Below are 14,026 nucleotides of genomic sequence, written 5' to 3' on the forward strand. Positions count from 1 at the left end.
GCCCCTCATTCCACTAGTCCCTTAACAGAAAAAATACTCCTCCACGCAAAGGATAGAGAATATGGTTTAGTTGCCCGTAATGGATGTTTTCTCCGGAAGTAACAACCACGCATCACCCGAGCCATTAAAGAATTCGGGTAATGAATCAGTCTCCAATACTGCTTAGCCAACATTGCATCATTAAATTCTTCCAAAGCTCGAAACCCCAAACCCCTATCACACTTATCCTTGCACATTTTATCCCAAGCTACCCAATGATGCCTCTAACCTTACCATTAGACTTCCACCAAAATCTTGATATGACTCCCGTAAATTTGGTCGTTAATGTCTGTGGCAATTTAAAACACGACATAACATCACATGAGTACTCTGATAATTTAACAGATAAAATATCAAGAACTAAATAAGTCAATAACATTTAATTCTGTTAATGTCTCTCTCTCTACTGGTTTCTTTAGAATTGAGTCACGTGTTTTGGTCTCTTCTTGTCGTTTTCCTCGTTTCTAATAATCAATCATTTTTTATTTTATTTTTGTAACGAATACAATAACTTATCACCTCAATTTTCTCGTCTTTGCGGTGATATTGACTTTAGTTTGCTTGAGAATTAGTCTGTATATATTGAATTATTATTGAATTATTTTTCTTATTAGAAAAAGAACAAAAGTTAAGTAAAAGCTATTTTTGTCACCAGATACATAGTATTTGTTTCTTTTTTCCTCACAGTAAACACGGATTCAATAGTTCAAAGAAAAAAAAGCACGGTTTCAAAATACCTTTGGAAAAAACGAAAGTTTCAATTATTGGGCCTCAAGATCCATTACTATACGTTCCATTTTGTTTTTTGGGCTTTGACTCTTTTGTTCACACATGCCTTGACCTAGTAGAATTTTATAAACATTTTAGCCCAAATATAACTTTCTTTGAGTATCTCTTGGTTCTGTCATGATGAATCTTTGGAAAATCAAAGGGACACATTTGTTTTTATAGCAAAGGTACATAAATGCCTGTCTCTGCTGTCTGAATCTGAATCATCAAGGATGAATGTCTAATCATACTGTTAGAATATTTATTTATCAAAACTACCATTTTTTTTTTTTTTTTAACATCTGATTTTATTAAATTGTGAAAGGATAATACAAATAGTTTGTCAGCCAAGCAGGTGGTGACGTAAACCTTAAATACATAGTGTCGATGCTTGTAGCATATTGAGATAACTTGTCAGCTGCTGAGTTCCTTTCTCTGTTTACATGATCCAAAGAGCATAGAGGAAGCTTTGTCGTCCAAAAACGAATATCATAGAGTAGAGTACCCAGTTTGTTGTGATCACCATTTGTATTGATTAGCTTAACCAACTCCAAATTGTCACTTTCAAACCAAACATGTCGTAAGCCGTGAGCCCAGATCAATTGTAGGACATGGAGGAAGCCCAATGCCTCCGCTTCTAATGCTGAGGACGATGGTTTCAGTTTCGAACATTCCGATTGTATTACATCTCCGTTCATATCACGAATTAGCCATCCTGTGTTCGTGAAATTTCGTCCTTGTATGAAACCACTGTCAAAGTTGCACTTTAGCCATCCTGCTGGTGGGGAGTTCCACTGAGTACTGCGATGTTCGTTTCGTGGAGGCCTAGGCATATTGTTATTGCATTCATTCGTTAATTCCTGGGATTGTTGCACATCCAGCCATTCATTGACATCTTCCCATCCTTTTTGTGCTTCAGTTGTTGGGTCCCGATTGATCTTACGGTAGAGGAAGTCGTTTTATTAGTTGATACAATTACAGAAATAAAGGGTGTTTTGGCCAAGTGCTTTTTTCCCTGTGCATATTAACTCAATCATATATGTTGGAATAATATTTAGTCAGTGAAATCCATGAGAAATATGTATGTTTTAGTTGACTAACAAAAATCGAAAGTCTTACCAATTGAAATATATAATTAAGCCATGAATGTATGCAAGTTTTAAAGTGGTTTTGGTTTATGGTTTTTAGATTTTGCATGAAAAAATTTAAACTAAAGATGGAAAAAAGTAAGTCAACCAATGAAGCATAGATTTAGATTTTCTTTGAGAACTGACAAAAACTATCAAAAGTTAGATTTTCTATATATATATATTTTTTTTATGAAAACCACTTTTCCCACAATTCCCATTGACTAAAAAATGAAATTTTGAGAAAGCTAAAACTAAAAACAACTTCAAAATCTACAATCATTCAAAAGCCTATACCTATAGTTTCCAATAATTACTTTTACTTACTTAATTTTGTTATTATTAATGATAAAATGGACCTACGATAGAATGCTATCAAAGGGTCCTTAACAAGTACCAACAAATGAAGAAGAATAGACTCGTACTCTTTTCTAATATTTCGGCACTTTTCTGTCAACAATATTTCAGCATTTACACACACATGTTTTATAATTAAAAGACAAATTATTATGGTTCTTGTTGTATCATATATGTCTACTACTACTACTACTTAGACCAAAAATATAGTGGATGATGAACTACAAAAAAAGACTTCAATATCAAACTCTCATATCAAAGCATATATTTTCTTCTAAGTTACTTCCTTCATAAGTCATAACTAACTAATCTATGTAACCCCTTGTCAATATCATTAAGGCACTAGTTATCAAAAATATACAATTCATCATCTATTAGAACAAAAAACAACAAAATAAAAATCTTCAGTCAAATAGTAGGGAAGTAAAGTAAATATACAACTTTAAAAAGGGTCAGATTTGGGGTGGTCTTATTCATTACTAAATGCAAACTTCTATCGACTACCAGACTACAATAAATGCAAACAACAACCAAAAAAGATGAAAATTCACCACATCAACAAAAAACTAGACCCCACTTTTATTTTTTCTTTTGAGATTTTTCATTCAATTCTTCTCCCAACCATCTCTTTGCTGTCTTCATAACTATCTCATTTCTTGTTCGATTCAAGAACCCTTTTTTTCCAAAAACAAATCAATAAAAGAAAACTCATTATCTTGTTAGATGATATAGATAAAAAAGAGAGAGAAAAAAAAAAGAAAAGAAGAAGGAGAAAGAGAAGTGTTTGTTGTGTTTCAGTCATTCAACAAAGTTCATGAGAATAGAAACGAGTCCAAGTTTGTTGTTCATGCAATATTCTCATGACTCTGTTACATTACTAAACTCTTTTCTTCTGAATTTCTTCTACTTATACTTGATTCAATAACTTTTCTTATCTATCAGAGTTCAAACAACGTTCACACTTTTTCCATTTCCTTAAGACAAAACCCCTTTTTCTCGGATTCTGCTTTTTTTTTTTTTTTTTTTTTTCAAGAAACACACAAAATCCTCTGTTTCCGGTTTAAAAGAGATGGAGATAGAAGCAAGCAGACAACAAACAACCGTACCGGTTTCATCCGGCGGAGGGAATTTTCCGGTTGGTGGGTTAAGTCCGTTGAGTGAAGCTATATGGAGAGAGAAAGCTCCAACGGAGTTCGTCGGAGACGTCTCTGCGAGGCTTACGTGGCAAGATCTGACGGTCATGGTTACTATGGGAGATGGTGGGACTCAAAACGTTCTTGAAGGTCTTACCGGTTACGCTGAACCTGGATCTCTCACGGCTCTCATGGGCCCTTCCGGCTCTGGCAAATCAACTATGCTCGACGCTCTCGCTAGCCGCCTCGCCGCTAACGCTTTCCTCTCCGGCACCGTTCTTCTCAACGGCCGCAAAACCAAACTCTCCTTTGGAACAGCTGTTAGTATTTTTATTACGCTTACATTATTTTTGTCTTGGTATGATATATTTAGAATGTTCTTGGATTTTGGAGCTTAGCTGTTCATAGTGTGTTGGAAAAGAGAAAACAAATAAAGTAAATCTTTGTATATATACAAGTTGTGTTTTTCAATTTTGACGAATCTTATTATATAATTTACAGGCATATGTGACGCAAGACGATAACTTGATTGGTACGTTAACTGTGAGAGAGACTATTTGGTATTCAGCGAGAGTTCGTCTTCCGGACAAGATGTTACGGTCGGAGAAGCGTGCTCTTGTGGAGAGGACAATCATAGAGATGGGTCTTCAGGATTGTGCAGATACTGTTATAGGAAACTGGCATTTGCGTGGAATTAGTGGTGGAGAGAAGAGAAGAGTCAGTATTGCTCTTGAGATTCTCATGAGACCTCGTTTACTCTTTCTCGACGAGCCAACAAGTGGTCTTGATAGGTAAAAAGACAGCTTATTCAATTTTCAGATTCTGCTAACTGTTACTATTTATCAAGCTTGATGCCTGTTGTTTTTTTTTGTGTGTAGTGCGTCTGCTTTCTTTGTGACTCAGACATTGCGTGCCCTATCACGAGACGGAAGGACGGTAATAGCATCGATCCATCAACCGAGCAGTGAGGTTTTCGAGTTGTTTGATCGGTTGTATCTGCTTTCTGGAGGCAAAACTGTTTACTTTGGTCAAGCTTCAGATGCATATGAGGCAAGGAAACCAAACCGAAAGAAAATACTGTATGGTTTCTCTGAAGAAATCTTACAATCTAATCCGTGTTTTTTTTGCTTTTGATTGCAGTTCTTTGCACAAGCCGGGTTTCCATGTCCTGCTTTAAGGAACCCTTCTGATCATTTCCTGAGATGCATAAACTCAGACTTTGACAAAGTTAGAGCCACTTTGAAAGGTTCTATGAAGCTAAGGGTACATAAAAACCTTCCCCTTTTAACTGATTTCAATTCTCTGCAAGACTCATTTGCTGATGGACTTGTTGTTCTACTTTCCAGTTCGAAGCAAGCGACGATCCGTTGGAGAAAATTACCACAACTGAAGCTATTAGGCTCTTGATTGACTATTACCACACTTCTGACCACTACTACACAGCAAAGGCTAAAGTTGAGGAGATATCCCAATTTGTAAGTACTAAGTAATCCTTTTAGGACGTGTTTGATGTTAGGACGTGTCACTGGTTTCTCTAAACCCGTTTCCTCATTTTTTTTTTGTTTACAGAAAGGGACTATTCTTGACTCTGGTGGCAGTCAGGCTAGTTTCCTTCTGCAGACCTATACTTTAACTAAGCGATCCTTCATCAACATGTCAAGGGACTTTGGATATTACTGGCTCAGACTTCTTATTTACATCTTGGTCACCGTCTGCATTGGAACCATATATCTGAACGTTGGGACAAGCTACAGCGCCATTCTGGTATTTGCTAATATCATCATCTATTGGAGAGCAACTCAAACACAAACTTGAACAAGTTTTTACCTTACCTCTCACCATATCCGTCTTTTTGCTGTTTGTGAAATCAGGCACGGGGCTCATGCGCGTCTTTTGTCTTTGGATTTGTAACCTTCATGTCAATTGGTGGATTTCCTTCTTTTGTTGAAGACATGAAGGTTAGTTTAGCCACTCCTGCAATTTTTCTTGCGAATGGAACCAAACGGTTTTGTTAAAACTGAAACTGATTGCAGGTATTCCAAAGAGAGAGACTAAACGGGCACTACGGAGTAGCTGCGTTTGTGATAGCCAACACATTATCTGCAACACCATTTCTGATCATGATAACTTTCATCTCCGGGACAATATGTTACTTCATGGTGGGTCTGCATCCAGGATTCACTCACTACCTCTTCTTTGTTCTCTGCCTTTATGGAAGTGTCACCGTTGTGGAGAGCTTAATGATGGCCATAGCTAGTATTGTTCCCAACTTCCTCATGGGTATCATCATAGGAGCTGGAATCCAGGTGCGCTCCCAAACACATTCATTCTGTTTCACTTTCTAAAGCAGACGAGACGCTCTTCCTAAATCTGTTTGTCTCTACTTCTGTTTCAGGGCATCTTCATGCTGGTTTCTGGATTCTTCAGGCTTCCAAATGACATCCCCAAACCTTTCTGGCGTTATCCAATGTCATACATCAGCTTTCACTTCTGGGCTCTACAAGTAATATTGTTGAAACAAGAAAAAGTTTCATATCAGCTCATCATCATGTGATAATAATAGCAGAGAGCTAATATTTTCTTGTTTTGCTTGTTCTCCAGGGTCAGTACCAGAATGATCTGAGAGGCTTGATGTTTGACAGCCAGGGGAGTGCTTTCAAGATTTCAGGTGAATACGTTCTGGAGAACGTCTTCCAGATCGACGTGAACCGATCAAAATGGATTAACCTCAGTGTGATTCTTAGCATGATTATCATCTACCGCATCATCTTCTTCATTATGATAAAGACCAACGAGGATGTTACTCCTTGGATCAGAGGTTACATAGCACGCAGAAGGATGAAGCAGAAGAATGGAACTCAGAACACCACAGTTGCACCAGATGGTCTTACCCAGTCTCCTTCTCTGAGAAATTATATTGCTACACAAACAGGTGGAGCTCGCAGATGGTAGAGTTTTGAGCTTGTCCAGTGTTTGAAGACATTTCAAGAAAGTTGATCAAAGCATAGCCACCATATTTCACTAGGCCTGCAATATCAAAACTCAATGTAATGTGAGAGCAGAGAAAGTTGAGTGTGTTAGTTATAGAAAATATTAAATGACGGATTTGTCTAAAATAATCACTACATTTCTTTTTTCTATTTTGCTAGTAACAAGTACCATCTTGTTGCATTATACAGTTTGCATTGTGCTGCAATTACAGCTGGTATATTACGTTGTGAATTGCTGCAAGCTTTGTTTGTACATGTTGAAATGAAAATTGAGTTCTAACAAGTTTCACACCCTCAAATATTATATCAGATCCAGAACTAAAATTAACATGGTGCACATATAACTTTTTTTTTGATATAATAGTTATATCTTTTTTTTTGCATCTCATATTTTTAAAATTTAAGTTTCTGAAAAACTTTAAAAATTCAATTTTTTTATGAGGAATATCATTGTCATTTATTTTTACATTTTTGAAATATAAATTTGAATCGAAAATTGATCTACTCAATTTATTAGATGTATTTATTAATATTTTAAAAAGTAGAAAAACAAATAGTGTAACGAAATTAACTAGTGCATTTTGGATATATAAATAAAAAAGAAAGAAAATGTAATTAACATTTCAACATATAGTTTCTTTACAAAGCTCAGATTACGAAGATCCAGGTAATTTTTAGTAACGATTCTTCTCTAATTTCGAAGAGGTTGGTGATATTTGAATCGACTGGTTTGGACTTTGTTTTGCAAGTTTCATAGGTTAGATATTTTTTGATTGATTCGCCATTTATTTGAAAATAATTGTCATGTCTGATGTTTGTTTAATATTCACATTTTTTTAAGTTTCACAAAAATGGTGGGAAATCCTTAGAGGTATTTGTGTCTTCGATTTGCTCCAACGGAGCCATAGATTTTCACAATCTTTCTGATTTTGAAGTATGCCCTACCGGACCATGTTCAACTGCCAAACTCTCTGATTCGAAATTTCCGTTTCTACGATCGTGATCCAGCCAATGCCGAGTTGCCACAAAGCCAATTTTTCTCTCAGGGCGACTATTGGTATTTTGTGATAAGGCAGCGAATGACCCCAGCTTCTAACAATCCCACCTCGGGGTAAGATCTGTTTTACAATTGCTAACTCTTGATAATACAAATATATATTTTTGTTAACACCAAAAATTTAATTTGTATTTCAGGATTTGAATGAAGGAGCACAATAACAGCAGCAGCATATCACCGCCACCTGCAAAACTGAATTTTTAGCATTTGTAGTTTTCAATCATTGTGACAGCTACATTAATTGCTGTCTATGCCAATATGGTTTACATACTATAATATGAAGTTTTTTTTTTTTTTGACAACAAATATGAAGTTTAGTAATATGAAATACAATATAATATTTTACATAGCTATCATATGTATCTATATATACATTTTTGAAGTACATTTTATGTTTATACCTTTGGAATTTAACTTATTTAAAAACTTATTTACATAATTGGTCACTAACTTATTTACATAATTGATCACTAAAAAATTGCACAACAAGTAAAGTAAAATATGGAAAATTAGAAATCAAAATCAATTATCTTCATAATATACAAAAATCGATTTTCCAAAAATATCTCTACTAATTAATTTCTATTTCTATTTCTTAAACGAATTTTGGTTTATACTTACACAATCTTTACATTTAACAATATATTCCCAAAATATCTCTAAAGTACCTTTTATGTCTTCCTTTAACATTAAAATATCTCAATTTTTTCTACAAAAATAAACATCTAATATTCTACATAATCGATTTCAAATTTATTAATTAAAAATTATAAATTTTCTAATTTTTCTATACTTAAAAGCAAATAGAAATTCGCATGAAAATTATAACTTTTATAAACTTAAAGCAAACTCCAAATGGAAATTATAATTTTATATACTTAAAGCAAATAGAACAACAAATATCTCAATGTTATTATATAAAACTAAAAAAAAAAATATAATTTTATATTTTATCCAACATAATTTATTTTTTTGTTAGTTATGAAAAACCTGATAAAGAAAAATATAATCAAGAGGGTTAAAATGTAAGCAAAAGTTTATTGTCACAATGGGCCTTAGACCTTCATTCTAATATTACACACACTCTATCAATATTAAAATATTGAACATATCTAATTAATTCAATTAAATTATGATTAAGTAAAAAGACAAGTTATTAATTATACAGTATATTGAAGATTAAATCTAAAATTTAAAATCAAAATACAATTATACAATACAATCATACAATTTTAAAACATGATCCTAACAAAAGTCTAGCAAACAAATAAAACTTATATATATATATTTTTTTTTTTATTACAAAAGAAATGGTCACGCGATGGCGGGTTACTTAAAATACAAGATAACAGGACTTGGTTATGAGCACATATGCTATAAACGTGCTTAGTTTTTGGTGGAGCATCTGTTTTACTAAACTGTGAGTAAGTGACAGAGTCGATTGAATTTACACTTCTTGTTTGCTTATGATCAGGTTGGCATATATTTTATGAGGAAGCTTTCGCTGCGCTAACCGCTTCACCATTGAAGGAACATTGTCGAGAAAGGCAGCGCTCTTCTATAGTGAAGCTTGTTTTAGGTATGGAAAAGAGTTGCACGAGAAAGCGGAAATTGCACGGCTGAGGAGCGGAGCCAGCCGTCTGGCAGAAGCAAAGAAGTCTTCAAGGGGAGCCCCTGCTCAGCTTATAGAAGCGATGAATACACTAGAGTCGAGCATTAATGTCATATTTGGATAGGCTGTCAAGGAAAACGTACGACAGAGTGTACCTCATGAGAGTTCCTTCTCCTTCTTCTTCTTTGTCTCCACTTCCCGCCTTCTCAATGGTTAAGCCAATGAACATGACTGAAGATATTGGATGCAAGCAAGGATAAAATGTTTGCAATCCTTGTTCCAGACAGCAGTGCAAAGGCTCTCTCTAGATACACTGAGATGGTCGATGATTGTAATTAAAACTCAGGCGGAGAGATTACAGCAAGCTAGCGAACTAACTCGAGTTAGGCTCAAAGAGATGGATTCTTCCAGATTCTATTCTTGCTGTGGATGGTAATTCTGCTCTTCCTGTTGATCTTAAAGAAGATGTAGAAGCTGTTCAGATCAGTGGTGGTCCAGCTGGCTTGGAAGCTGAACTCCAGCAGCTTAGGGATTTGAAGCAGGGTAAATCAGGAACTGCTGGTGCACACTGAAGAGCTTTTGCAGAAAGAAGCAACTGAAGACTCTCAGTTCAAAAGTCAGTTTGGGACTCGGTGGACTAGGCCTCAATCTAGCACACTGACTAAGAACTTGCAAGATAGGCTTAATCGATTTGCAGCCAATTTGAAACAAGCTGGAGACAGTGATGTGAAGATTGAGCGATCCGTGAGAGATAATTCTCTCTCTCTCTTTTGGAAGCTGCGAGTATATACTTTTAGGAGGGACTTGGAAAGTGCTTATACGAATTATTATTCTCACATTTTTGCTTCCCTTTCTGCACAGAGGCAACTGGAAAATCTTGGTGCTCAGCGGGCAGGTCTTGAAGACATGCTAGCTCAAAGAGATGAAAAGAAAAGTAAATTCTTTCTATTGATTAGTCATCATTGTTGTTCATGATTATTATATGATATTGGAGACAAAGACTCATTAGGCTTTTACTTGATACTTGGTTTTAGGATGACATACTGCCAAAGCTGATGACAATTACTGGCTCCTATGAAGACATGTTTAGGAAAGAGAGAGATATCAAAGTATGATCACATTTGTAAAGATATTTCCCAAAACATTGAAGTTCAAGAACAATTATTGATGCAAATTCAAGTCTTACGTCTTTTTCCATCGTTATAGTGGTATTTTTATATTATTTCATCATGGTTTTTATCCTTTTCTGATAACCAAAAGGCATATGGTGATTGTAATCAATATCCAAGCAAATTGAGTTTGCTAGCTTCTTATGGCCTATGGGGCTGAAATGATCGCGTCTCAGAAACCGACTACTTTCTAATTGGTTTCTTTCCTTGGTTATAGGCTCAAAATGAGGAGTTCTCAACTCTTTTCAATCTTGAAGATTATAAAGGTGAGCAAGCAGCTTCCGTTCTGCATGATGGATCAAAGTACTTTATGTTTAGCGTTCTATATGTGAATTGAAGCATAATCCACGATAAACTGACACATTTGGCAATGAAACTGTGTTTCTTCGTTGTTCAGCATCCAAGGATAAAGTGCTACAAGCAGATTCAAGCTGCTATAATGAAGTATCTAGAGATCAAGGAGAACATCAATGAGGCCTCTCTGAACCTGTAAAAAAGAGGACATATAAGAAAAGAAGACACTGAAGGAGTAAGCGAGCCATGTGAAATCTTAGCGGTTGTATTGACCTTTGTCACTTGTGGTTGATGAATGTGAGAACAAGACTAAGAAGAAACCAGCGTTGACCAAGGCAAAATGGTCAACTCAACACCTTCAAAATTTGTTATTGATATGGTTGACTGGTTGTACGGAGACCAGTATTCCTTTGAACAAGACGAAGTTACATAGCACGCAGAAGGATGAAGCAGAAGAATGGAACTCAGAACACCACAGTTGCACCAGATGGTCTTACCCAGTCTCCTTCTCTGAGAAATTACATTGCTACACAAACAGGTGGAGCTCGCAGATGGTAAGAGTATTGAGCTTGTCCAGTGTTTGAAGACATTTCAAGAAAGTTGATCAAAGCATAGCCACCATATTTACACTAGGCCTGCAATATCAAAACTCAATGTAATGTGAGAGCAGAGAAAGTTGAGTGTGTTAGTTATAGAAATATTAAATGACGGATTTGTCTAAAATAATCACTACATTTATTTTTTCTATTTTGCTAGTAACAAGCACCATATTGTTGCATTATACAGTTTGCATTGTACTGCAATTACAGCTGGTATATTAAGTTGTGAATTGCTGCAAGCTTTGTTTGTACATGTTGAAATGAAAATTGAGTTCTGACAAGTTTCACACCCGAAGAACCTCAAAGAATGACTAGTAGTTCTTCCTTGAACAGGCTTTTGATTAACTTCTTTAGCTTCTGCTTCAGCACTCTTCTGCTGTTTCTCATCTGATCAAATCAATGGCGCATTTTGCACTTCTGAATCACGATATACATGCCATTTTTCATATCTCTTTACTCCCTGCAAGACAGGTCTAAGTCTGGGAGCAGTAATGCAGTTTGAACAGCAACATCCCTTTAAGTTGACGATACATTCTGCACAGCATCTGAACCGAAGATAGAGGTAAGTTTAGTAAAACAATGGCAACTTACCAGTTACCAGGTCCATCAAAATCAAAATTTTGTAAATCATACACTATCTGCTAATAGACATAAAGATGAAGCAGAAACCATAATGCAACTCACAAGAAAAGTCGATTGCAGTCAAGGTTAGCACAGTTCCGATGTCTTAATTCCTGAATTTGAGAATCACAAATGTAGCATCTTGCAAAACTTGTATCCACAGGTGTTACTGGAGTTTCTCTGGCTTCATCCACGGCGTTGTTACCGTAGGTAGCTGGTGGGAGAGAGAGACGAGAGTCAAACACAAACAGATTTCCAACCCATTCAGCAGTGCCTTCTTCTTTAAGATAATGGGAAACTCCACCCTTCAGTGTATACAGGTTCTTGAAACCCCGTTGTCTGAAAAGAAATTTGACTTCTCACAAGAAAGTTATTTGGGAAAAAAAATTTCGAGGAGATGTTAGTAAGACAATGCAGTAGTAGAAGCCGCAGTGCTACCTCAAAACTGCTGAATATACATCGCAACGTATACCTCCAGTACAGTACATCAGTATATCTGTCTTTTCCTTGTCAACATTTATCAAAGGGTCTGAAGGAGCTTCCTATAGTGTAGAAGCATGATCAAAATTATTCACGGTTAGATATCTGTACCTTCAGTAATTTATATTATGTAACCTACAGAAGCAACTTGTCTGATCACTTTATCTTAAGCTACAGGTTGTAAATAAGAAATTTTCAGCTGCCACAGTTAAGGATGAATAGTACCTTTTCATCAGAGAGACCAAAAGAAGTGTTCCGAAAGCAATCAACTTCAGGTCTAGGTGCCCCACGAAAATGACCAACATCCCACTCATAACCTTTTCAAATAAAGTGTCTATCATCTCGAAATACCAGTAGGTTTAAGTTGAGCAAATATGTTAAGAATCACAAACAGTCATGTAGATACTAGATAATAAGAGAAATCAAGACTGTATTGTTACTGTAAACAGATAGAAAGGAAAAAAAGATATACCATTTCTGACATCCAATAATATGCAGCTTCTACCACTAGTTGAAGCTTCATCCCCATCCGTTAAGTCATTCAGTTTCCTTTTCCATTCAGATGGTTCTAAAGGTTTTGCTCGCATCGGTGGATCAAGTAGGGGAAGGTGTGAAATTCCCCCCTCGTACTATAGGAAAAAAGAAAGAAAGACAACTAATGTTAAGTAATCTTACACCATATTTCAAGATATTGCATTATTATCACGCACTATAAGTAAAACTATTCCCACTGAACCATAGATTTAAAGTGGTGTTATGTAGCTTGCCTGGACTAAGGAAGGTTTGTTCTGTAGCTTCAACTTAGGGAACGCATGCCCATTAATAGCAGGAGAAATCTGAACAAGCAAATCCGAGAATCTATCATCTTCTTTCAACCATTCAACATATGCAAGAGCATCTTTAGATGGTCCACTGTACTGCAGAAAAAACAAAAATTACCAAAGTTAACACACAACAAGAGCTTAATATAGTAGTCACATAAATATGCAACCATTCTCATATAGTTTGATGAAAAGAGTGATCAAAGCTAAATGCGTAATTACAAAATGATAACTAGTACCTGCGCGTTAATTCCTTGTTCATTGAGATATATCCGACCTCGTATATTCAAATCCTGTAAGGCAAAAAAAAAAAAAAAAAAAAACATAGGAAAAGCTTCAAACTTTGAACCAAGAACAAGGAACGCTAACAAGTTCAATACTGTTCTCGAACAATTTGGCAATTCACACTACTTAAAAGACAGACCTTTAAGAAAGACAAGTGCTTCTCAATCTCAGCTTCGGGATCTTCGATTGATACAAACCGGTAGAAGTTTACAACAATGAAATCTTCTCCATCGTCATCGAATTTTATGTGATTGTTTCTTCCTCTGTTTCGGCATTCGCAGGATCTTCTTCTTCTGAGTTCTTCTAAGACGAGACTTCCTGGTCGCGAGAAGCTCTGATTGTTCAAAGCATATTGTTTGTGTAGAAAAGATTGGTCGGAGGAGGAACGAGTTTTGGTTGAAGCGAGAGGTAGTAGTGGAATAGTTAAGGAGACTGAGAGCATTGCCGCCGGCGAAACTCTCTTTAATTATCTTCTTGCTGGTGGAGAAGAGAGACACAGAGAGAGAGCAACATGTTCTTACGTATATTTTTGATCTTAGGAGATTTTTGTGATATGAGGCCTAAGCCCAACGTAAGCCCAAATCAAGCCCATTTTTATATTAGATTAATGCTTTATTATAGATTTAACTTCTCTTTTATGTCAGGAAGTTTAATTGGATCATGAGATTTAAACT

General features: G+C 35.8%; 2 protein-coding genes and 1 pseudogene across 6 annotated transcripts; 2 read left to right on the forward strand and 1 right to left on the reverse strand.

The window, feature by feature from the left end:
* Positions 1-2,812: 2,812 nt before the first annotated feature.
* Positions 2,813-6,697, forward strand: LOC104756116 (ABC transporter G family member 11). Its single transcript, XM_010478645.3, has 10 exons — positions 2,813-3,744; positions 3,926-4,215; positions 4,303-4,474; positions 4,565-4,687; positions 4,771-4,899; positions 4,994-5,188; positions 5,296-5,382; positions 5,458-5,730; positions 5,820-5,927; positions 6,026-6,697. The coding sequence occupies exons 1-10, from the start codon at positions 3,361-3,363 to the stop codon at positions 6,374-6,376; spliced, it is 2,112 nt and encodes a 703-aa protein (XP_010476947.1). The 5' UTR covers positions 2,813-3,360; the 3' UTR covers positions 6,377-6,697.
* Positions 6,698-8,792: 2,095 nt separating this feature from the next.
* Positions 8,793-10,376, forward strand: LOC104759276 (vacuolar-sorting protein BRO1 pseudogene; annotated as a pseudogene). Its single transcript, XR_015587451.1, has 3 exons — positions 8,793-8,853; positions 8,946-10,017; positions 10,118-10,376. The product of XR_015587451.1 is annotated as a vacuolar-sorting protein BRO1 pseudogene (transcript).
* An 882-nt stretch (positions 10,377-11,258) lies between these two features.
* LOC104775896 (rhodanese-like domain-containing protein 8, chloroplastic) lies at positions 11,259-13,872 on the reverse strand. Of its 4 annotated transcripts, none has more exons than XR_015586150.1 (8): positions 13,492-13,872; positions 13,307-13,360; positions 13,014-13,163; positions 12,719-12,875; positions 12,472-12,563; positions 12,205-12,308; positions 11,830-12,121; positions 11,259-11,690 (listed from the first exon to the last, which is right to left on the reverse strand). XR_015586150.1 is itself a non-coding variant. In XM_087494231.1 (8 exons), exons 1-8 carry the CDS (start codon positions 13,792-13,794, stop codon positions 11,537-11,539), a joined length of 1,290 nt encoding a protein of 429 aa, XP_087350357.1. In that variant the 5' UTR covers positions 13,795-13,872; the 3' UTR covers positions 11,259-11,536. The 4 variants fall into 4 exon arrangements, 2 of the variants coding, with proteins under 2 accessions (XP_087350357.1, XP_087350358.1); XR_015586151.1 differs by having other exon boundaries at positions 13,014-13,158; positions 13,492-13,871; XM_087494231.1 differs by having other exon boundaries at positions 11,830-12,105.
* Between the last annotated feature and the right edge of the window lie 154 nt (positions 13,873-14,026).

This window comes from Camelina sativa, chromosome 17 (assembly GCF_030686135.1).
Source record: "Camelina sativa cultivar CO46 ecotype springtype chromosome 17, ASM3068613v1".
NCBI lineage: Eukaryota > Viridiplantae > Streptophyta > Magnoliopsida > Brassicales > Brassicaceae > Camelina > Camelina sativa.